Here is a 23,458-nt window from a genome sequence, read left to right on the forward strand (position 1 = left end):
AGAGACCTGTTTCTGGAAGAAGGACTCGCTGTCTGGCCTCACAGCGCCAGAACCCTCTTGGGCTTCGTCTCACCTCAGGCGAAAGGGCAGCCTAGTTTTGTTCCTGAAGAAATGTCAAAGCCTGACCTGCTAGACCATTTTTTTTTTTAGTTTGTAGGACTTTGAAGCCTTAAATTTAGTCCTCATAATTTCGGAACTGTTCTGTGTTAACCATAGGATGTAATAGATTTTATTTCTGGAGAATGGCCAGTTCCGGCCCTAAGGATCTCCTGGCCAAGTCTGTCACAGTGTTAGGCTGGTGGTGTGTGCCTTCCTCGTGTACTCTGATGTATGCGTGCCACTGTATCGTCCCAGCAAGGTGAGCGATTACCTGTATGTGGTCATGAGTCGAGGGTCCAGACAGGGGCCCTGCCCACCCCGATGGCTCCTGAGGTGAGTTGGGGGGACGGAGGCAGCAGGATTCTGCATTCACCCCACTGGTCTGCGACCTTCAGTAGGACACTTTTGAGATCTTCCTTGTCCCCACTGGGGAGCCGGGGACAACGCCGCTTCCCACAGGGTTACTGTAAGGAACGAACTTTGGGGAGAACATAAAGCCCCCTGCAAAGGCCAGGACATACTTCCTTTGGAAGGGCCAGGCTTGAAGGCAGAATTTTCTGACTCAGCCAGTAGTGGGAGCAGCCTGACAGAGCCTTCCTGGGGTGCTGGTTCTTCTGACCAGTCTTCCATCAAAGAGTTGCACAGACCAGTCACAGAGGGAAGACCAGCCAACTCCAGCTGTCCGGGCTCAGTGTTGCCTGGGCCTGCACACGTCTGCTGACCAAGCCTCTCTCCTCCCTTGTCCTGCAACCTCCTTGCCTCCACCGACGTCCTCTTCTACAAGGCCCAACAACACCTGAAAACAACGGGGCCTTCTCTCCGGTGCTGATCTTGGTTTTCCTCAGCTTATTCTGGCATTTTACTGAGACGGATCAAAATGGCGATATAGTGGCATAAAGTGCATTTGTTGGGGGTTGACACAGATAAAGACTCTGGGTGGCCTCTTCAGAGTAATTTGGGAGTTGCATGTTCTGCTGGCTTTGATAGACAAGTCCTTCACTCCCTGGCTGGTGTTTATCAGACTTTAAATGTTTGCTAAGCAAATGGTCAGTCTCACTGGATCCACCCTGACAGCCCAAATGTGTTTTCCTCCCCTCGATAGAAAATGCTCATGCCATCCTCCTCAGGCATCTGATGCTAAACTCAAGTGAAACTCAGATGTTTCTTGAAGTGTCTGAGACTGCGATTTTTCATTCTTTGTTTCTTGGCTGGGGCGGGGAGGCATGATTGGTGTCTACAGACACACTTGTGTGAGGCTGGACAGTTTGGATAAAGAAACATGTCCAGGGTAGCTTGTTTTGCTCACCCCTTCTGCCCACACAGGCCTTGCTGTCGAGCGTCACTTCAGGAAAAGCCCAGTAAACACCAAAGTCTCATCCGTGGGAACTGACACATTGGAGGGTCAGTTTTTCATGTTACAGAAAGATTGTTAACTGTTCACAAAGAGTCATCACAGGGTTCTTTTAAATTGTGAGCTCCCCACTGAATCCAGAGTGTTTGTTTACAGATTGTTCACTGCTTGACCGAGGAGGTGGGGGAAGGAAGAAGCACGTAAAACGTAAAATGCAAGAAGCCTTGCCAGTTTTCCTTGAGCCTGGAAGGGCAATGAGACATTTCTGAAATTATGTCCGTTAGCGAATGTGATTCAGTTTACAGAAAATCAGTTTACACGCGACTTTCCAGGAACCCTTCAAGTTGGTTAAGGGCAGGGACCACAGAACACCGGGGCCTGGGCCGCGTGGTTTAAGGTGACTAGGGAAAGGAATCTCACTCTTTTTAGAGTTCTGTGTGCGCGCCACGGTGAAGTGGTTAAGAGCTTGGCCACTAACCAAAAGGTCAGCAGTTCAAATCTACCAGCCGCTCCTTGGAAACCCTATGGGGCAGTTCCACTCCATCCTACAGGGTCGCTATGAGTTGGAATAGACGTGAAGGCAATAGGTTTGGTTTTTGGTTTTTTTGTGTGTGCCGTGGACAGGGGTTGCCAGGCTCTGGCGTGAAGCTCAGCTTTGCCACTGGCCTTCCGGCACGGTGCATGGAGACCTGTTCCCTTGACATCTGGCCGGGTTTGTGGGAAGTTTCTTTTTGGTTCTCTCTGACCTTCTCTCTCATTGGCTCAAGGCTCAACTAGGTTTTCTCCTGGAGGGTCAGACAGGTGATCTTTGCAAGACTGTGCCCAGGAGGTTGAAATCCACCAGTAGGCTCGTTCTCCTAGTCTGAGACTTAGCCTGGGACTGGACTGAACCCCACTCTTCTGTCAAACCACTTGTCTGTCCTCCAGTTGATTTGACTCATGGCGACCCCATGTGTGTCAGAGTAGAACTGTGCTCCATAGGGCTTTCAGTGGCTGATTTTTCAGAAGTAGATTGCCAGGCCTTTCTTCTAAGGCACCTGTGGGTGGACTCAAACCTCTAATCTTTTGGTTAGCAGATGAGTGCGTTAACCATTTGTACCATCCAGGGACTCCTCACTCCTGTAGGTTGCTCCTGATGCCCGGCAGGTCACAAGGGGCACATCCTGGTCAGCTTTTAAGATGGCCCTTAGTAGGTCTCGTAACTGTGCCCGTAGTAGGTCTCATAACTGTGCCCATAGTAGGTCTCGTAACTGCCCATAGTAGGTCTCGTAACTGTGCCCATGGTAGGTCTCGTAACTGTGCCCATGGTAGGTCTGGTAACTGGCCCATGGTAGGTCTCGTAACTGTCCCCATAGTAGGTCTCGTAACTGGCCCATAGTAGGTCTCGTAAATGTGCCCATAGTAGGTCTCATAACTGGCCCATAGTAGGTCTCATAACTGTGTCCAGTATCCCTGCCCTAGGACCGGTCCCCAAGGAGGGAAACAGCAGGGCGATGTCATCCATTAGATCCAGACTTCTCTTCTTAAAGATGAAAAAATCAAGGGCCAGAAAGGGGAAGGCATTCGCTAAGGTCACACACAGCGAGCGAGTGGCAGAGGTGGCAGGCAATGAAGAACCCAGATTCCTGACTTTGCTCCAGCAGTCTCTCCAGACACTGATGCCCCAAAGCAAGAGAAGAATCTGGGGGACGGGCTTCAGTGGACTCCTGATGTGATGCACCGGACAAGGGTATTTTTGAAAGTGGCTCTCAAATTCCTACAAATAACCTGAAAAACATCTCAGGTGGAGACAAGCTCGTGCACACACGCTCACCCGCACCCCACCACACACACACACACACACACAGGATGGGTCCTCCCTTACGCACTCCCAGCAGGAACAAGGTTACCCCTCCCCGCCCCCACGGCTTTGAAGAAGAGAAAGAGGGAGAGTTTGGAGGGAAAGTCAAGTTGATGATTGAAGAGACAAAGCAGTATAGGAAAATCTCAACATTTCTTGCATAGTCATTTGTTGAAAATGTGTTAGCAAGTACAAGCCCATCTTAAACTGGCAATAATACATCTGAAATAGATTATTTAAGCCAGGGAGGCAGTATCGCGGAGAAGAACATGGCTATCAACAACACTTGTTTGTCTGACTCAGAGGAATGAAACAGAATTCTGCCAGGGCAGACCACTCACCACTCATCAGGGTAAAATAACTGAGGTGGAGGAAAACAGATGAACTTTCATGAGGAGTTTCTCAATTGTCCACATGACTCTGTCCCTTATTTTAGGAAAATGTGCTGTTTGAAGACATAAACTTGTGGATTTATTTAGATAATCATAAGTTCTGTTGTCAAGGAGTCCTGGTGGCTCAACGGCTAAACGCTCAGCTGCTAACGGAAAGGTTGGCGGTTAAAACCTACCCAGCAGCTCCTCCTGAGAAAAGACCTGGTGATCTGCTTCCATAAAGGTTAGAGCCACAGAAACAAGAGGTAGCTCTGCTCTGTCACATGGGGTCGCTATGAGTTAGAATCAACTCGATGGCACCCAGCCACAAGGATAATCTCTGTTGTCAACTAAATGAAGTGTTGTCCGGTATTTTGATTTTAATGTAACTAGTAGTCAGTTACGTTTACAGTTACAATTGTAACAATTACAGTTGATTCAAACTTGTGCCCCCCTTGCTGTGTACACAGCTAGGGCTTTCTCTCTGAGCATCCGGATCTGCTTTTCTTTTTGTCTAAACAATCCTTTCTCTTGCCTCTCCAGGTCCAGTTCATGAGTTAACTCCTCCCTCAAGCCTCCCTCCTCCCTTCCAAACGGAAGTAATTTCTCTCCCTTTGAATTTTCCCAGCAGTTTCTCTGTACCTCTCTCATGACACACTTTCAGCCTTGGAGTAGTTCTTTCTGGTCAGGCCTTACCTTCTCTCCTAGCTGAAGGCTCCTGTGGGGAGGTCGGTATATGATTTTCTTTGTACTACCCGCGGAGGCCAGCCCTTTGCTTTGGGCATTATGGACACTTGGTAAATATTTGTTGAATGAATGCGTGAAAGAATGAATGAGTGGAATTTCTCCTGGGAACACACGTTTTGCATAGTGAGGTACATGGTTAAACAAACAAAAAAATTGTCCTAAGACAATTTGTCTCTGTATGCATCTGCCCTCTCAGTCTCCTCTTAGATCAGTTCTACCATTCTAAGAGGCAAAAGCTTGAAGTGTAATAAAAATTTATCTAATTCACCATCAAGTGAAAATACTTTGGGCCCAGAGCCAAAGAATATTATTGGAGTGAACTTTTTTCAGCACCCTAAATTTAACCAGCTGGAATTCTTTTTTTAAGTACCATCCTATTCAACCTTTTGAAATGAAGGATTTGCCTTTTAGTGGGAAATCTGCATTTCAACACAAAGATGGAACACAATGTCTTTATTCTTCAGAAAAGCAAGCTCTTTTTTTTCTTTCTTTTTTTGAATTATGTGCTTTGCTTATGTTAAAGACACAGATTGCGGAAAATTTTGCTTAGGCCTGACAGATCCGGTGGCTTGCTTTTTTTGCATTTTGATAGAGGGGCATGAAAGATGTCATTCCCCAATCGCCCCACATAGAGTGAATGCCTAGGATGAGAACTCTTAAAAGGTAACATTAGGAATGTGTTGTTTCAGTCATCAACGCTCTGAAAGGATAGAATCAGTCAAAACAGAAAACGAGTTTTTAAATGAATGATTCATGTAATTGGAGTCACTGGTGAAGAAGTATCAAGGAATATAAAGAAGAACCGTGAATACGTTTCAGCCAAGAAATTCTGGAGTGTGGTGACTCTAGAAATCTTGCTCCCTTTCGTTTTTGCAGAGTATGCTTTTTGAAGAGCATCTCCAAACAGTAAAACCATAGCCAATGAAGAAAGCAGTAGAGGAAAAAATGCTCATGTAAATGCTCGTTTCTAGAACAAAAGGGGATGAAATTCTGACACCATCAGAAGGTTAATTAAGCAGTCTGTTAGTGATGATAAAGCTGGCACATTTTCCGTTCAAACTGATTCAACTCAAGCCATGGAAATAAAAATGTTTGCTCAGGAATACTCTGGTAAGTCACAGAATCTGAGAGAGAAGAGCTGGTATCTAGGGTTAGGAGCTAGAAGCATTTGACTAGAAAGGACATTGTGGTGGATTTGCTTTCTGGTTAGATAAAGGAGTCTGTGGCCCATACTAGTTGTTGTTTTTAGGTGCGGTTGAGTTGGTTCCAGCTCATAGCGACCTTATGTACAACAGAACGAGACACTGCCTGGTCTTGTGCCATCCTCACAGTTGTTGCCATGTTCGAGCCCATTGTTGCAGCCACTGTGTCAATCCATCTCATTGAGGGTCTTCCTCTTTTTCACTGACCCTCTACTCTACCAAGCATGATGTCCTTCTTCAGGGACTGATCCCTCTTGATACATGGCCAAAGTACATAAGACGAAGTCTCACCATCTTCCTTTCTAAGGAGCATTCTGGCTGTACTTCTTCCAAGACAGATTGGTTTGTTCTTCTGGCAGTTCATGGTATATTCAATATTCTTTGCCAACATCATAATTCAAACGTATCAGTTCTTCTTCGGTCTTATTCATTGTCCAGCTTTCATGTGCACATGAGGCAATTGAAAATACCATGGCTTGAGTCAGGCGCACCTTAGTCTTCAAGGTGACATCTTTGCTTTTTTATACTTTAAAGAGGTCTTTTCCTGCACATTTGCCCCATGCAATACGTCATTTGATTTCTTGACTACGGCTTCCATGGGCGTTGATTGCAGATCCAACTAAAATGAAATCTTTGACAACTTCAATCTTTTCTTCGTTTGTCATGATGTTATTTATTGGTCCAGCTGTAAGGATTTTTGTTTTCTTTATAATGAGGTGTAATCCGTACTGAAGGCTGTAGTCTTTGATCTTCATCAGTAAGTGCTTCAAGTCCTCCTCACTTGCAGCAAGCAAGGCTGTGTCATCTGCTGCTATTTGTGTGCCTTGAATTCAGTAACGTTCGTGGAACTGGAATTGATTCACACAGGGAATTCTACAAACTTGCAAGATGAATTTTAAGTTCTAAAAACCAGTTGTCATTGGGTCAACTCCAACTCATGGGGACCCCATATGTGTCAGAGTAGAACTGTACTCCATAGCGTTTTCAGTGGCTGATTTTTTGGAAGTAGATCACCAGGCTTTTCCTCCGAAGTGCCTCTGGGTGGCTTTGAACTTCCAACCTTTCAGTTAGCAACCAAGTGTGTTAGCCTTTTGCATCACTCAGGGACTCCAAATGTAGTCTGGAAGGTGGCTCTTGGAGGAGGGGGAAGACTTGAGAATTGTGGAGCTGAAAGGGCCCTAAGAGTCCTTTATTAAAGCTGTCACCAACACAGAGATCTCTTCTTCATCGTGGTCAGTTACCATCCAGTCTCTTCTTGACGACCCGGGGTAAAACAGAGAGCATGGCTCACAAGGTAGCCCATTTCACTTGGGGGTCAGCTCAACTTTGTACGTGCACTGTCTCATTAGAAAAACACAGACGTTAAACATACGTTTAAGGGGGAGAAGAAGTATATGTAGACATATATATTTGAGTGAGCAGTAAACATCTGTGTACGCCTCTAGAGAGACCTGGGGTTTTAACACCTGGTGTAGGTGGGGCTCTGGAAGCAGTTACCATGTGTGTTGGAAATGATGCTTTGTGTCTGCACGTCTGCAGATGAGCAGGACTACTTGCTGGATTTTCAGATAGTAATGTGGTTGTGTTACATGCCCAGTGAGTAGTTTCCGAAACAAGTAGCATGTTACTAGTCAAGAAATCCTTCTGGTGTCTTGGGGAAAGCTAAAAACTTGATTTAATGTCTCTAAAGTCCAGGGACACATCCCACGCAGCTTGTAGAGCTCCGCATGGAAAGTCGCTACCTCATGTATAAACGCAAACCCAACTCAACCCAACCCGTTGCCGTTGAGTTGATTCCTACTCATAGCCACCCTATAGACCAGAGTAGAACTGCCCCATAGTGTTTCCAAGGAGCGGCTGGTGGATTCGAACTGCCGACCTGTTGGTTAGCAGCCGAGCTCTTTACCACTGCGCCACCAGGGCTCCTCCTCATGTAGAGAGGAATGAAAAGTGACCAGCATGTAACACTAAATAAATGGCTGGAGAAATTTCCATCATATTGGCTTAGGCACAGGAGGACTATACCTCAAGGCCCATCAAGAACATTCCCAATTTGTTGCAGATTTTTAATGAGACCTGAAAAATAAGAGTCATTATTTTTATTCAGCCATAAGGAAACTTTGCAACCTAATAATGCATAAGGCATTCCGAGGCCCCAAGTGGAAAAGCTGGGCCTAGAGAGACCTTTGTGAAACAGAGCAGATTAAAACACCTTTCACCAGAGGACTGGGAGGCATTTAAAACACCATTGATTCAGAAGAGGGCAACGTGACACATTTGAGAATCCGGACTGGGAACCAGCACGTCCTATCATTGCTCCGTGCATGCAGCGTGCCACGGCAGCATCCTCAAAGGTTTCAGCTGGCCGGAGGCAGTGAGGACACCATCTACCTGACATGAGCTAGCTTGAGTTTTGTCTTACGCTAAGAAGGGTCCTTAGGAACAGCAGTACCTAACGGAGTGACTGGACCTGTCCCATGTTCTGCGTTCTACGTGGAGAGACCCTTAGAAATTTCCCAAGCATGCTATTTTGACAGTTCCAGTCCTGAAGGAGGAGGGGCGGGGAGAGAAGGGGCAACGGCCTCATAGGCAACAGGCCTCCACCCAGACACATCAGAGCTTCCAGCTTCCCCACCTGTCCTTACCCTAAGAACAAACCAGTTGCCATTGAGTTGATTCTGACTCATGGTGACCCCATGGTTGCAGAGTAGAACTGTGCTCCGTAGGGTTTTCAAGGATGTGACCTTTCGGAAGTAGATTGCCAGGCCTTTCTTCCAGGGTGCCTCTGGATGGGTTCGAACTGGCAATCTTTAGGTTAGTTGCTGAGCACTTAACCATTGATACCACCCAGGTGCTAAGACAGTGCTTCTTAAACTCGCTCTTGCCAGATTCACCTGGGGGGAATGGTCAAATACAGACGGCTGGGCTCCGGCCCTAGAGTTTCTGACTCAGGAGGTCCGAGGTAGAGCCTGAGAATTTGCATTTCTAGCAAGCTCCCAGGTGATGCTGATGCTGGTCCTGGCTCCACGCTTTGAGAATCACTGCCCCCACCGTACCACCAAAGAAACAAAGAGGGCGTGGCTAAAGCACCCACTTCCAGCCAGCAACCTGGAGCCCACCTCTCCCTGGGGGAGTTAGAATGAGGATGGGCAGAGAAGAGGTCTTAACTAAGGCGCCTCTTTTTTTTTTTTTTTTTCTTCCTCCCAGCCTGGGAAGCAGAACTGCTTGTTGAGTTAGATGCTGAGAAGCATTAATTGTGATGCTTTACTTTGCCTAAGCCATGATGAAATAATTGAAGGCATCATAGCAAGAAGTTAAACCCTGGGGAGGCTATTAACAATTTAGCATTTCCGGTTCATGTGGGACTGTCGATTCCGCTTTACCAGTGAGAATATTATGGACGGGTTTAGCCGAGGAAGCAGCAGAATCAGCCGGGGTTCCCAGCTGGCTTTGCTTTGACTGTCTTCCTGGAGGAAAAGAAACGCAAGTCGGACTCTCTCTCACAAACAGTGTGCTTTTGTCTAAAGTAACTAGCTTGTTAGACTGATGGAAACGGTTTGTTTCTCCCTGATCAGCTAATTCTGCAGGGGAACCCAAGGTAGAGGGACGAAACATTGGAGGTAAGCCGGGAGGAGCAGGAAGCAGAGCAGGCTTTGCTTCTGATGTTGAAACCAAGTCAGTTCATTTGGGTCTTTTAAGAGCGTCACTCCACACCGTGGGCTGGGACTCTTCCCCACGGGGTTTTTAAGAGCTGCTTAATGGGTCAGTAGGAGCCCCTGGGTGGTGCAGATGGTCCACATGCTTGGCTGCTAACCGAAAGGTTGAGGTTCAAGTCTACCCAGAAGCACCTTGGAAGAAAGGCCTGGCGCTACTTCTGAAAGATCAGCCATTGAAAACCCTGCGGAGCACAGTTCTGTTCTGACACACGTGGGGTCGCCATGAGTCAGAATTGATTTGAGGCAGTTAGTAACAGGTCAGCAGAGAAAGAACCCCCTTATTGACACTTCTTGGACAGTGAAGACCAGGATAGGCACAGCAGAGCAAGCAGATGGGTACCCCAGGAGAGAGCACTGGACCAGGAGTCAGTAGACTAGTTCTCATTCTCACCGTCATGGAAGTTCTCAAGGCCTCAGTTTCCCCACCTGTAAAATGAAGGCACAGGCTTGATGAGCTCTAAGGTTATTTTTACAACTCAACAAGACAAAACAAAAATGCTATGCTGGATAGTCAGTATCTCATTCTTGATGGGGCTTTGCTTTGCTTCATAGGCTGACATTACAGAGAACTGGCCCAGGCAGCTCAGCTTGCAAAGGGTTTGTACGCAAGTTTGCCAGCCAACAGGTGCATGCAGGTGGCTAGGCCTGGGTTAGGTTAACGATTCTCCCCGTTCTCACTGGCGGCCTCAGGCTTCTCTGCCAGGGTAAGTGGCAGGGGACTCTCCACATGCAGGGGTCCAGGTACCTTGTTGCTTTTGTGCCGGGGCCACATCTCAGGTGTATGAATGTCCTAGGAAAAGGGTTGCAGACAACACGCAAACTTATGTAAAAGCTGATGCAAGAGCAAGTGCAAAAGTGGATTCTCAAATGTCTTGTTGCAAAGTCCCGTGGATAGGTCTAGTTCATGTCACACCTGCTCTCAGTTCCTGTCACGTAAACACCAACACGAAGCCATGTTCTCTAAGTCTGTCCTGTCTCCTGCTGGCTCATTTTGTGGTTTTGCTTCGTCTCTCTGCCTGGGTAGGTCTCCACAGCAGTCCCCTGGGCAGGCCTAGCAGCAGCTTTATGCTGTCTGGATGAGAACTTGCATGGGCCACGCACCGTTGCTAGCCACCAGGCTCCTCGCGAAAGGAGTCCTTGTCCCTCCTGCCCTGGCTGCATTTGGCAGCGTGGCCTGTGTAAGGAGAACAGGATGTATATCACGCTTGAGACCTGCTCTCCTCGGGTATAACAACAAGACTTTTAAGTGCTCTTAATATTAAGCTAATGGAAAACATACTCTGTTTACTCACCTTCAAAGTCTGCTTCTCTTCTTTCCCGCCTGCCCCAGTCATCACAAACGCCAAATCTCTAGAACTCACTGATGTCTCCGACTCCATCTCTCCCCTACTGTGTCTCAGGGCTGACATCCACGGGATTAGTTAGCCACAAACCATAGAAGTTCCAGGCAGCACAAACCGGGAGTTTCCTTCCTCACAAAGATCTTAGTGCTAGGAAAGCTTGATTTACTCTGATGTACTGCTAGGTTTAGGTATATTAGTGCGAGAAGTCTTTTTTTCTCACCAGAGTGCAGCAAGGTACAGAAGAGTGGATGAGATGGGCCATTTTTTCTGGGGGCTGCTATTACTAGGCGGCCTGCTGTTTTTTTTGTTTTTTTGTTTTTTTTTAAATTATTTAGTGATATGAGTCCTCATTCTCAAGGTGAGGACTTGGCCAAAGTTATTTTCACCCCAAAGGTCTAAGCTTTATTCTTCATTGCTTTTCGTTGTGAGAAGCCATGGCTCTATGGGGTTCTCCATTGATAGAAGTCTAGAGTATGGTCTAACCAAATCCTGAGATGCCCAAGGTTGCCCTGTCATTGAGGGTCCTACCGTAAACACAGCATGGGAAGAGGGGCAGTGGAGCAGGGAGGGCAGAGTGGGCTTTTGTCCCGTAGAAATGGTTCACAAATGCACTTATTTCCTATTAGCATATTGCCTTTTGCTTGGGCTTGCCTATAAAACAAAGTAAATATATGCATGTCAACCAGCCTTGCAGATAAATCCCCCCATTCTTGGAGCTCTGGTGGCACAGTGGTTAAGAGCTATGGCTGCTAACCAAAAGACTGGCAGCTTGAGCTCCTTGGAGAAACCCTATGGGACGATTCTCCTCCGTCCCGTAGGGTGGCCAGGAGTCGAAATCCACTGACGGCAACGGGTTTGATTTTTTTTTCGGGTTTTCCAGTCCACCCAAAATATTACCCATCCCCCCGTTGCCGTTTACAGGTCTCTTATAAGATTGTATCGAACAACAAGTAAACAAGCCAGTGAACCAAACGGCTTCCCCATAACTAAAACAAACCCCTTCCCTTTGGCCAAAAAAGACCAAAAATAAAACCAAAATAAAACCGTGGGAGACACCGCACCACCATTGTGCGGCTGCAGGCCTTGGGCCTGTAAACTATCTGCAAGGCTGTTGTAATGATGTTAATCTATTTTAATGGAATTGAAATGTGATATCCTGTGGTTTACGATGCACGTTGTTTGTAGCTTTAGTGCTTGATTTTGGGTTTCTTTCACAGATAAACTCCTGCACTGGAGGGGCCTCTCCTCCCCTCGTTCTGCACACGGAGCTCTAATCCCCACGCCTGGGATGAGTGCAGAATATGCCCCGCAGGGTATTTGTAAGTTGAGCATTATTTCTTCTACAAATAAATATCCATGTATATAGAGATGAGAGTTTCTGGAAATTACCTTTACTTTTTAAGTACTAAAGGGAGTTACTTTCAAAATAGATTGGCACTCACAAATGTATTATTCCATTACTCATTTGGCGTCCACTCCACTGCTCCACTCAGCCCCCCAGCGGCTTGTTCCCTTCCCGTTTTCCTTTTCTTTCCACACCAAAGGCCGGGAGCTGACAGTGATGGTCTCCCTGCGGGACGCCAGCCTCCCAAGAGCCCTGTCTGGCTCCGGGCCTGGCAGCTGGCCACGTGTCTGCATCCGCAGCATCCACGTTACTGCTGGACATTGGCTCTCGTGCTGCCGTTAAGACTTGGAATTCATTCCGTGGCGTACGACCTTGCGTAGAGGCCAGAGCCAAAAAGCGGAATGACCTTTGGTCAGTCAGTTTAAAGTTAATGCACGTTATACATGGATCCCAGGAGCCCTGGTGGCGCAGTGGTTAAGAGCTCAGCTGCTAACCAAAAGGTCAGCAGTTCAAATCCATCAGGAGCTCCTTGGAAACCCTATGGGACAGTTCTCCTCTGTCCAGTAGGGTTGCTATGAGTCGGAATTGACTCGACAGCAATGAGTCAACGGGTTTTTGTACACTTTTGTATATACATGGCACATCACATCGTACGTATATGTGCATATGTATGTATCTATACGTACTACGTACATATATATAATTTCTACTAATTTTCCCCCAAGTTTTAGAGAAAAACACACAGTATTGTTAAAATTGAAGGATTCTACCACCATCTGCTTACTTGTTAAAGCCAACTTTTATATTGGGGACCTTTTTTTAATAAAATTTAGATTTGTACGTTTATAAAAATGCTTTGAAAGATGTTGTATTAGAAAGTAATATGATTTATTTCTCTGTGTAGGAATAAATGGTGTGAATCATGCATGGCTATAAAGTGTGGTATGGGGGAGGGGGTGGATTCCACCCCAAACACAAAAAAGCAAACTCAAGGAAAAAAAGAAGTGGGACATCTAATTCTTATTTAAGGAAAGTATTTTTATTTTGAAAGTAAATGAAAAATCACCTGTTGTGCGATGGAAAAGAGAAAGGCAAAGGGTCTTGGGAGGAGACTAACCGCAGGCCACAGGAGTTGAGGCTATGAAGGGACTGTGTCTGGAGGGAGGTAAGCTAGACTTAACCGTCCGGGGGATGGTGTCTGCAGGGCAGGACATTCACCCTGACACCCAGATTCAAAGCCAGTTGTTTTTTTTTGTTAACTCCTAGGTAATCTTAGGGAACAAGGAGTTACTGTGTGAATTTCACAAGCCTCTGGTACTGAGGGCTGGGGGGTGCAGGGGTTAACAGCCCTCATTTCCCCCACCCCCCGAGCTGGGCCCAAGCCTGGGTTAGGTCACAGATTGCAGAATTTAGGGGGTTGGACTCAGAGTTTCAAGTCCCTACTTGCTGGCTGTGTGGGGAGACCTCCCTGGTTTTGTGGGGGGTGACTGCCTGGGGCCCACACTTGGCTGTAGGAACGGAACCACCCTCGGAGAGAAGAGAAAGAAAGAGTAGGGCAGGTGAGGGGAGGGTGGAGTAGAATGTCCAGGGCTGCTCGCCTGGGAAATGGTTTAGTTCTGTCTTCTGCTCAGTCTTCCGGATGGCAGTGAGTTGGACTGGATGGGTGGGAAAGTAGGAGGTGGATGTGGAGCCCCCGTCTTCTACTCACACCCTACAAAGCAAGGGTGCTACATGCCCAAAACAGCAGACAGTTTAGGGGTGACCAGAATAAGGTGTGTGGAAATGGCTTGTGGGGTTCCAGGAAGCTCTCCAGCAAAGCTGACCCCCACCCCCACTCAGCTGCACCAGCGATCTTAGAGTTCACCTGTGATGTCCTTGCCAGTGGGGCAGTCACAGACTTAAATGACACCCTCCCCGCCCCAACCAGAGCCTGCTGTATGAATTGGGTGAGGCCGGGATTCGGACTTTCCTCTGGAAGCCGTTCTGGGTGTGTAATTGGTTCCTGTCCGTCATGAACCAAGCCTGGTAGTAATGAAGGAGCCCTACCTGTGCAGTGGTTAAGAGCTACGGCTGCTTAACCACAAGATTGGCAGTTCAAATCCACTCGCTGCTCCTTGGAAGTCCTATGGGGCAGTCCTACTCTGTCCTGTAGGGTCGCTGTGAGGTGGAATCGATTCGACGGCCACGGGTTTGGTTTTGATGTGATATAGTAAGGAAAACTCACAGTCATGGGGGACCTGATAGTTTACAAAGGGCTTTTGAGCCTCCTGACAATTCTCGAAGGTGCTGTGTTTTTGTGCCCTTTTTACAGATGAGAAACCTGGGGCTCAGAGAAGTTAAATGGCCGTCCCAGAGTCACACAGCTGGTAAATAGCGGGACCTGGGTCCCAGCCTCTCACCTCCTTATCCTGGACCCCGAGGCGCAGGCCATACATGTGACTTTTCAGCATGGTGACAAACCAGAAATGGGGTCCTTCCTTCCCATAAAACAAAATGAAACAAAATAAAAGCCAATGGGGAGGCTAATAGCTGATTTTAACCCTTTCGGTGCCACCGGTTCCGAGGCTCAGCAGCCGGTTCTCAGCTTATGGCTCTAAATCAAAACAATCCTAGTGTGAATGCCCAATGAGACTCTCAAATTGAGAAGTTGATTTTCATCAGAGTAAATGAAGAATATTACTATATCTTGCACATCGATAAATCAATGTAGCCCCAATTTTGCTGTGCAGGAAATCAATTCCGGTCTTTCTAAACCATCAAAGACATTATGAACAAAGTAATTTCACAAATTATGGCAAGTAACACGTTTATTGATGACTGCAGTTTAGGAATTTAGACTCTCTGAGCACTGTAATGTAATATGCTGCTCTGGCATGAGCTGAGTGAAATACAGATTATACGGTGAAACCGTAATGCATCATTTGCTATTAGTGGACTGGTAATAATTACCAGTTTCAAAGCAGCTCTGTCCGTGGGATCTTCAGTCTTCAATCGTAACAGCCCTTCTCATTGACATTGTGATTACACTAGATGCCCTCGTGGTCCAGAATATCTAGTTGATGGGAAGACTAAAATGTGAGAGAGAAAACTGTATGTTGTATGCTCATTAGAAGATAAAATGCCATTTTCTCTGACCTGATGTAGGAGAGACAGAGGGGAGGGTACCATCAGAGCGCTAACACACTGTGGCGTGGTCGCATAACTGGCCCTGGGGGGAAAACAAATGAGGGAGTTCAGGGCAGCAAAATAAAGTGGACTTTTCTCCTGTAAGCCTTTTTGGAAGGGTCCAAACAAGATCCCCGAGGTAGAGCTGTATGCCGCAGATTTCCAGATTGCGATGGCTGCGTTCGTGCCGCATGTGAAACCAGCATCACTAATTATGGATCCAGTCCTGGCTTTTCCATACAATATTATATGGTAAAATGTGACGTGGTGATGAAAGGGTTAAAGACTTGCTTCCACTGACAGATCTCTTTTCGCTTACCCAGAGAGTCCTAGAGAGGCCGAGGAGAAAGCTAGAGGGTCACTGTAGTTGGAACCAGATAGTTCTTTTTCCTGCCTGTTTGGGACCCAAGTCATTGTTCAATAACAACAAAAAATTTATGCAAATACTCTCAATGGTGCTTTTTATTTCCCTTTGAAGAGCGGAGGCAAACAAAAATAGGCAGATAATGTGACACTAATGTCAGCGTTTTCTTTCAAAATCTTTCTGCCTTTTTTTTTTTTTTTTCCTCTTCCCACATTAGGCAAATGTGAGAGACCTAATTTTGGTGTCTTATCATCTAATCTTGTTAAATAGATTTACCCAGGAGTGGGATATAGTGAGTGAGATTATAAACGCATTGTAAATTACAGGGTCAGCGTGGGGGTCCCTTATGCAGACAAGTGCTTCAGCAGGCTGGCGTTTTTGGAAGATGAGTTTTTTTGGGGGCTCCTGAGAAGACCCTGCCAGCTTTTCTTTCTGACTTGCTAAATGGAAGAATCCTTTAATTGATTAATTCCACACTCCCACTCTTTAGCTCCATGGTGAAATTTTTTTTTTCTTTTTAAAAAGTTACTGACAAATACTGGCTACCCTCTTAAGCAACTTCTCTAGCCTTTCTTTTAAAAGAAGGGGGAAACTGTTATTTTTCAGTTACATTGTATACATTTTCCTTTTCAGTGTATAGGAGCCCTGGTGGTACAGTGGTTAAAGCACTGGGCTGCTAACCGAAAGGTTGACAGTTGGAACCCACCAGCCACTCTGTGGGAGAAAGGTGTGGTAGTCTGCTCCCATTTGGAAACCCTGTGGGGCATTTTTCTCTGTCCTATAGGGTCGCTATGAGTCAGAATCGACTCGACGGCAGCGGGTTTGATTTTTTTGGTGTTTTTTTTGGAATGTTGGCAAGTTATCTATTTTTCTCTGTCTTGTCCTTTGGCCACCCATGTTTATGTCCTTAATGATGCAGTTGACTGGTAAACTGTTGGTTAGCTACTCCCTTGGTGTCCATATATTTTTTTAATTTAGCTATCTCCAAAAATAAATGATGTGAAATCAAGCTGGCCCCTCTTTGCCAAAGTGGCATTTACTGCTCCCGGGTTCTTTTCAGCGAGAGAAAAATAATGTGACTTAAGCAGGGCCCCTCTCCAGACGGCTTGGCTACTGGCCAAAGAGTTGACTAGCTGAACCGTATCTGTTTCTTTCTCAACTGGAGCTGAGTCTCAGCCGAGGGCGCGGGATGCTGTATAATTCGGTTCACGTTGTTAGCCTCTCAAAATAATGAGGGGGAGGCTAGAGTAGCATTTCTCAGCCTGCTGCCTGTCATGGTGCTGGCTGCTGTAACTGTTCCTTAAACTAGGATGCTGCGTCTGCTTCTGTTGGCACCAGCCACTCCTCCCGGCTTCTCTGGAGTTATGTTTGTTTGACTCAGGGACAACTCCTAAGGATTTCACACAACCCATTGGTTAACTCTGAATTCAGTTTTTCGTCTGAGACATTCACAGCCTCCCTCGAGGTAAAAATGGGAGCCCCCGTGGGTGCGGTGAGACCCGAATTGGGACTCACTGATCCTCGCACAGGCTGGGATGTGAGAATGTTCCCTAGTCTCTCTCCACCGAATTATTTTGTGAGTCCTTCCTTAGTCTCAACGGTATCAACATTAGTGTGTTTCAGGCCAGGGTGACAAGCGAATTGTAGCGAGCTGATCTCCTCTTTTTTGATGACTGTATGAAATGATTGCCTGTTTAGAAAGGTCGTCTGCCACCCCGGGGGGAATCCCAGACGGATAAGATTTAGGAAGCGGAAAAGCGTCCCGTAGGTCACCTCGTCTAAGTCCCTCATTTAACAGATGAGGAAACAGAGGCACAGCGAGACGAAGTGGCTTCCCCAAGCCACGGCTGATGAAAGACGGGAGAGTTCAGAACTTTACCGAAGGTGCCTAGGATGTAGGGTCTAGTTTTTTTTTTTTTTTTTTTGGGGGGGACTGGATGAAACATTCTCAGAGCTGAGTTAGGCGGTAAGGAGACTGACCGAGCAGCTATTTATGGGGCAGCAACCACCACGGAGGCAACAGTGAGGGCTCAGGCCTGGGGCTGAGGGGCGAGGCAGGGAAGGCTGGAGGGGGAAACGTGCGTAAGCAATTGCTGATGCCTGCCTCGGTGATTCGACACTGATGTTGGTGTTGTGTTATTTTGCAGGTAAAGATGAGCCCAGCAGCTACACATGTACAACTTGCAAACAGCCATTCACCAGTGCATGGTTTCTCTTGCAACACGCACAGAACACTCATGGATTAAGAATCTACTTAGAAAGCGAACACGGAAGTCCCCTGACCCCGCGGGTTGGTATCCCTTCAGGACTAGGTGCAGAATGTCCTTCCCAGCCACCTCTCCATGGGATTCATATTGCAGACAATAACCCCTTTAACCTGCTAAGAATACCAGGATCGGTATCGCGAGAGGCTTCGGGCCTGGCAGAAGGGCGCTTTCCACCCACTCCCCCCCTGTTTAGTCCACCACCGAGACATCACTTGGACCCCCACCGCATAGAGCGCCTGGGGGCGGAAGAGATGGCCCTGGCCACCCATCACCCGAGTGCCTTTGACAGGGTGCTGCGGTTGAATCCAATGGCTATGGAGCCTCCCGCCATGGATTTCTCTAGGAGACTTAGAGAGCTGGCAGGGAACACGTCTAGCCCACCGCTGTCCCCAGGCCGGCCCAGCCCTATGCAAAGGTTACTGCAACCATTTCAACCAGGTAGCAAGCCGCCCTTCCTGGCGACGCCCCCCCTCCCTCCTCTGCAGCCCGCCCCTCCTCCCTCCCAGCCCCCGGTCAAGTCCAAGTCGTGCGAGTTCTGCGGCAAGACGTTCAAATTTCAGAGCAACCTGGTGGTGCACCGGCGCAGCCACACGGGCGAGAAGCCTTACAAGTGTAACCTGTGCGACCACGCGTGCACGCAGGCCAGCAAGCTGAAGCGCCACATGAAGACGCATATGCACAAGTCGTCCCCCATGACCGTCAAGTCCGACGACGGCCTCTCCACCGCCAGCTCCCCGGAGCCTGGCACCAGCGACCTGGTGGGCAGCGCCAGCAGCGCGCTCAAGTCCGTGGTGGCCAAGTTCAAGAGCGAGAACGACCCCGGCCTGATCCCGGAGAACGGGGACGAGGAGGAAGAGGAGGACGACGAGGAAGAGGAAGAAGAGGAGGAAGAGGAGGAGGAGGAGCTGGCCGAGAGAGACAGGGTGGACTACGGCTTCGGGCTGAGCCTGGAGGCGGCTCGCCACCACGAGAACAGCTCGCGGGGCGCGGTGGTGGGCGTGGGTGACGAGGGCCGCGCCCTGCCGGACGTCATGCAGGGCATGGTGCTCGGCTCCATGCAGCACTTCAGCGAGGCCTTCCACCAGGTCCTGGGCGAGAAGCATAAACGCGGCCACCTGGCCGAGGCCGAGGGCCACAGGGACACTTGCGACGAAGACTCGGTGGCCGGCGAGTCGGACCGCATGGACGATGGCACTGTTAACGGCCGCGGCTGCTCCCCGGGCGAGTCGGCCTCGGGGGGCCTGTCCAAGAAGCTGCTGCTGGGCAGCCCCAGCTCGCTGAGCCCCTTCTCCAAGCGCATCAAGCTGGAGAAGGAGTTCGACCTGCCCCCGGCCGCCATGCCCAACACGGAGAACGTGTACTCGCAGTGGCTGGCCGGCTACGCGGCCTCCAGGCAGCTCAAAGACCCCTTCCTGAGCTTCGGGGACTCCAGACAATCGCCCTTCGCCTCCTCGTCGGAGCACTCCTCGGAGAACGGGAGCTTGCGCTTCTCCACGCCGCCCGGGGAGCTGGACGGAGGGATCTCGGGGCGCAGCGGCACGGGAAGTGGAGGGAGCACGCCCCATGTTAGTGGTCCGGGCCCGGGCAGGCCCAACTCAAAAGAGGGCAGACGCAGCGACACTTGTGAGTACTGTGGGAAAGTCTTCAAGAACTGTAGCAATCTCACGGTGCACAGGAGAAGCCACACGGGCGAGAGGCCGTATAAGTGTGAGCTGTGCAACTATGCCTGCGCCCAGAGTAGCAAGCTCACCAGGCACATGAAAACCCATGGCCAGGTGGGGAAGGACGTTTACAAATGTGAAATTTGTAAGATGCCTTTTAGCGTGTACAGTACCCTGGAGAAACACATGAAAAAATGGCACAGTGATCGAGTGTTGAATAATGATATAAAAACCGAATAGAGGTATATTAACACCCGGCCCTCGCCCCCACCTGACACCCCTTTTTTTCCCCACCCACCCCCTTCCCCGTGGCCCTCCAGCCCCACTCCCTCGTAGGGTTTTTTTCTAGTCCCGTGTGATTTAAACAAGAACAAACAAACAGAAAGAATGGAAGCTAAGAACACGAAAGTGCTTGTCACCAGCACACCTGTTTTTTGTTTTGTTTTTTGGTTTTTTGTTTTGTTTTGTTTTGTTTTTCTTCCTCCCTGTTCTCACCGTTTGAATGCATGATCTGTATGGGGCAATACTATTGCATTTGACGCAAACTTTGAGCCTTTCTCTTGTGCAATAATTTACATGTTGTGTATGTTTTTTTTTTTTTGTTGTTGTTTTTTAAACTTAGACAGCATGTATGGTATGTTATGGCTATTTTAAATTGTCCCTGACTTATTGCTGAGCAAACATGTTGCTGTTTCCAGTTCCGTTCTGAGAGAAAAAGAGAGAGAGAGAAGGAGAGACCGTGCTGCATACAGTCTGTAATACATATCATGTACAGTTTTATTATATAATGTGAGGAGGAAAAACAGTCTTTGGATTAACCCTCTAGGGGCAGAATAGATAGCCCTGAAAAAACGGATTCTCTGTGAGCTACGTGTCTGTCTCTAAAGGGTTAAAAGTATCAATTGGAGAGGAGAAAAAGGCCTGGAACTGACAAATTAACAGACAAACAGAACGAGTTTATTCTATCATTTGGTTTTAAAATATGAGTGCCTTGGATCTATTAAAACCACATCGATGGTTCTTTCTGCTTGTTGTAAACTTGTAGCTTGATTCAGCGTTGGACGAGGTAATAAACCTTAGGACCTAGCATATAATTCTATATTATATTTCTCACAACGATGGCTACCTAAAAATATGACCCATTATGTCGTAGTTAATCATCATTTTCCCTTGAGTTTGATTGTGTAAACAAAACTGATCGTACCAGTATAAAAGCTGTTTCGCTCCTGGTGAGAGCTTAAAAGAAATGGGCTGTTTTGCCCAAAGTTTTATTTTTTTTTTTTTTTAAATGATGATTAAATTGAAGGTGTAACGTGCAAAAGCCCCGAAACATAATTAAATACATTAGTAAGGAAGTCATTTTATGAAAATACTTGTTTTAAATAATGTCTTTTAAAAGAAAATTCTGGCACCGAAAGAAATAGATCCAGATCCAACTTGATTGTCAAACGGACAATCAAATTATAAACGTTAAGACCTCGTATACCATATTTAAAAAGAAGAAGCTGACAGTAAAGCTTGACAGAGGGCAACGGAGGGAAAAATATGTGATGTATTAGCACAACATGGTACTATCTGCCATTTTAAACTAGAACAGGTGTATAAGCTAATGTTGATACAATGATGATTAACTATGAATTCTTAAGACGTGCGTTTTAATGTGACATTCTTAACAAAAGAAGAGGAAGATTTTTAAGAGTAGCAGTATAGATGTCTGTGCTCCCTAAAAGTTGTATTTCATTTTTTCCCCATATACTGTGCGCTATTTGTGTTAACATGGAAGAAGATTCATTGTTTTTATTTTATTTTTTTAATTTGTTCTTTTTTATTAAGCTAGCATCTGCCCCAGTTGGTGTTCAAATAGCACTTGACTCTGCCAGTGATAGCTGTATCTTGTATCTAATCAGAGGTACAGAGGTTGAGTATAAAATAAACCTGCTCAGATAGGACAATTAAGTGCACTGTCCAATTTTCCCAGTTTACAGGTCTATACTTAAGGGAAAAGTTGCAAGAATGCTGGGAAAAAAAAAAAAAAAAAAAAGAACACAATCTCATTGATGAGCATTTAAAAAAAACAAAAAAACCTTTGCCAGCCATTTACTTGACTCTTGAGCTAACTTGGACGCAACATTGCAAGCGCTGTGAATGGAAACAGTACACTTAACATAGAAATGAATGATTGCTTTTGCTTCTACAGTGCAAGGATTTTTTTTGTACAAAACTTTTTTAAATATATAAATGTTAAGAAAAAAATTTTTTTTAAAAAACACTTCATTATGTTTAGGGGGGAACTGCATTTTAGGGTTCCATTGTCTTGGTGGTGTTACAAGACTTGTTATCCATTTAAGAATGGTAGTGGAAATTCTATGCCTTGGATACACACCGCTCTTCAGGTTGTGAAAAAAAAAAGAAAAAAACATACATTCGGGAAAGGTTGAAGATTATATAGTACTTAAATATAGGAAAAATGCACACTCCTGTTGATTCCTATGCTAAAACACATTTATGGTCTTTTTTCTGTATTTCTAGAATGGTATTTGAATTATATGTTCACCCAGTGTTAGGCACTATAGTATTTATATCGAAGCTTGTATTTTTAACTGTTGCTTGTTCTCTTAAAAGGTATCGATGTACCTTTTTTGGTAGTGGGAAAAAAAAAAAAAAAAAAAGACAGGCTGCCACAGTATATTTTTTTAATTTGGCAGGATAATATAGTGCAAATTATTTGTATGCTTCAAAAAACAAAAAAAAGAGAGACAAAAAAGTGTGACATTGTACAGATGAGAAGCCATATAATGGCGGTTTGGGGGAGCCTGCTAGAATGTCACATGGATGGCCGTCATGGGGGTTGTACATATCCTTTTTTGTTCCTTTTTCCTGCTGCCATACTGTATGCAGTACTGCAAGCTAATAACGTTGGTTTGTTATGTAGTGTGCTTTTTGTCCCTTTCCTTCTATCACCTACATTCCAGCATCTTACCTTCATATGCAGTAAAAGAAAGAAAGAGAAAAAAAAGGAAAAAAAAAATGTTTTGCAGTTTTTTTCATTGCCAAAAACTAAATGGTGCTTTATATTTAGATTGGAAAGAATTTCATATGCAAAGCATATTAAAGAGAAAAGCCCGCTTTAGTCAATACTTTTTTGTAAATGGCAATGCAGAATATTTTGTTATTGGCCTTTTCTATTCCTGTAATGAAAGCTGTTTGTCGTAACTTGAAATTTTATCTTTTACTATGGGAGTCACTATTTATTATTGCTTACCTGCCCTGTTCAAAACAGAGGCACTTAATTTGATCTTTTATTTTTCTTTGTTTTTATTATTATTATTTTTTTTTATTTGGATGACCAAAGGTCATTACAACCTGGCTTTTTATTGTATTTGTTTCTGGTCTTTGTTAAGTTCTATTGGAAAAACCACTGTCTGTGTTTTTTTGGCAGTTGTCTGCATTAACCTGTTCATACACCCATTTTGTCCCTTTATTGAAAAAAATAAAAAAAATTAAAGTTCACAATGTAAGCTTCTTGTGTCCTCATTTGACACACTCTGTAAATTACTTTCAAGAAAATAACAGGTTTTCAGAGAAGGCCAGTCAGTCTTTTTCAGGATTATTTCTATGGGCATTTTGTTGTGTGTATTATACCCTAAAGGAACATAAAGTACTTACTGTATTAAAATAGACCTATCTCAAACCATAGAAATAGTTTTTAGGCTTTCCAGTTCTAGAATAATTTTCAAGAAGTGCAAGATGTTTTTCAGTCTGGTGTTAAAAACTTTTCCTCCATCTCTTAGCAATAATCCATTCAGATAGAAATGAAAAAACTTGCCGGTAATAGCGTCTTAAGCTTTTATTTCCGTTGGAATTTTTGCTGTTCTTGTTGTCTAAACGTTCTTTTCTATTCTCCCATCCCTACTCTATCTTGGAACATAATATCAAAAAAAGGTTTTAAAAAAAAAAATCAGTCCTTTAGTCTTCACATAAGAGTCT

At 46.0% G+C, this 23,458-nt stretch overlaps 1 protein-coding gene across 5 annotated transcripts in view; it reads left to right on the forward strand.

Moving 5' to 3' along the window:
* BCL11A (BCL11 transcription factor A) overlaps positions 1-23,458 on the forward strand; it is a 109,486-nt gene that overhangs the window by 80,309 nt on the left and 5,719 nt on the right. The window contains exons 3-4 of one of the 5 annotated variants that reach the window (XM_004369445.2): positions 11,887-11,988; positions 17,691-17,833. In XM_004369445.2, the coding sequence (XP_004369502.1) occupies positions 11,887-11,988; positions 17,691-17,833 (245 nt within the window). Of the gene's footprint in view, positions 1-11,886; positions 11,989-17,690; positions 22,141-23,458 lie in introns of those variants that run through there. The other 4 variants (XM_004369444.2, XM_004369442.2, XM_012556647.2 and 1 more) reach the window with 4 other exon arrangements.

This window comes from Trichechus manatus, unplaced genomic scaffold (assembly GCF_000243295.1).
Source record: "Trichechus manatus latirostris isolate Lorelei unplaced genomic scaffold, TriManLat1.0 scaffold00005, whole genome shotgun sequence".
NCBI lineage: Eukaryota > Metazoa > Chordata > Mammalia > Sirenia > Trichechidae > Trichechus > Trichechus manatus.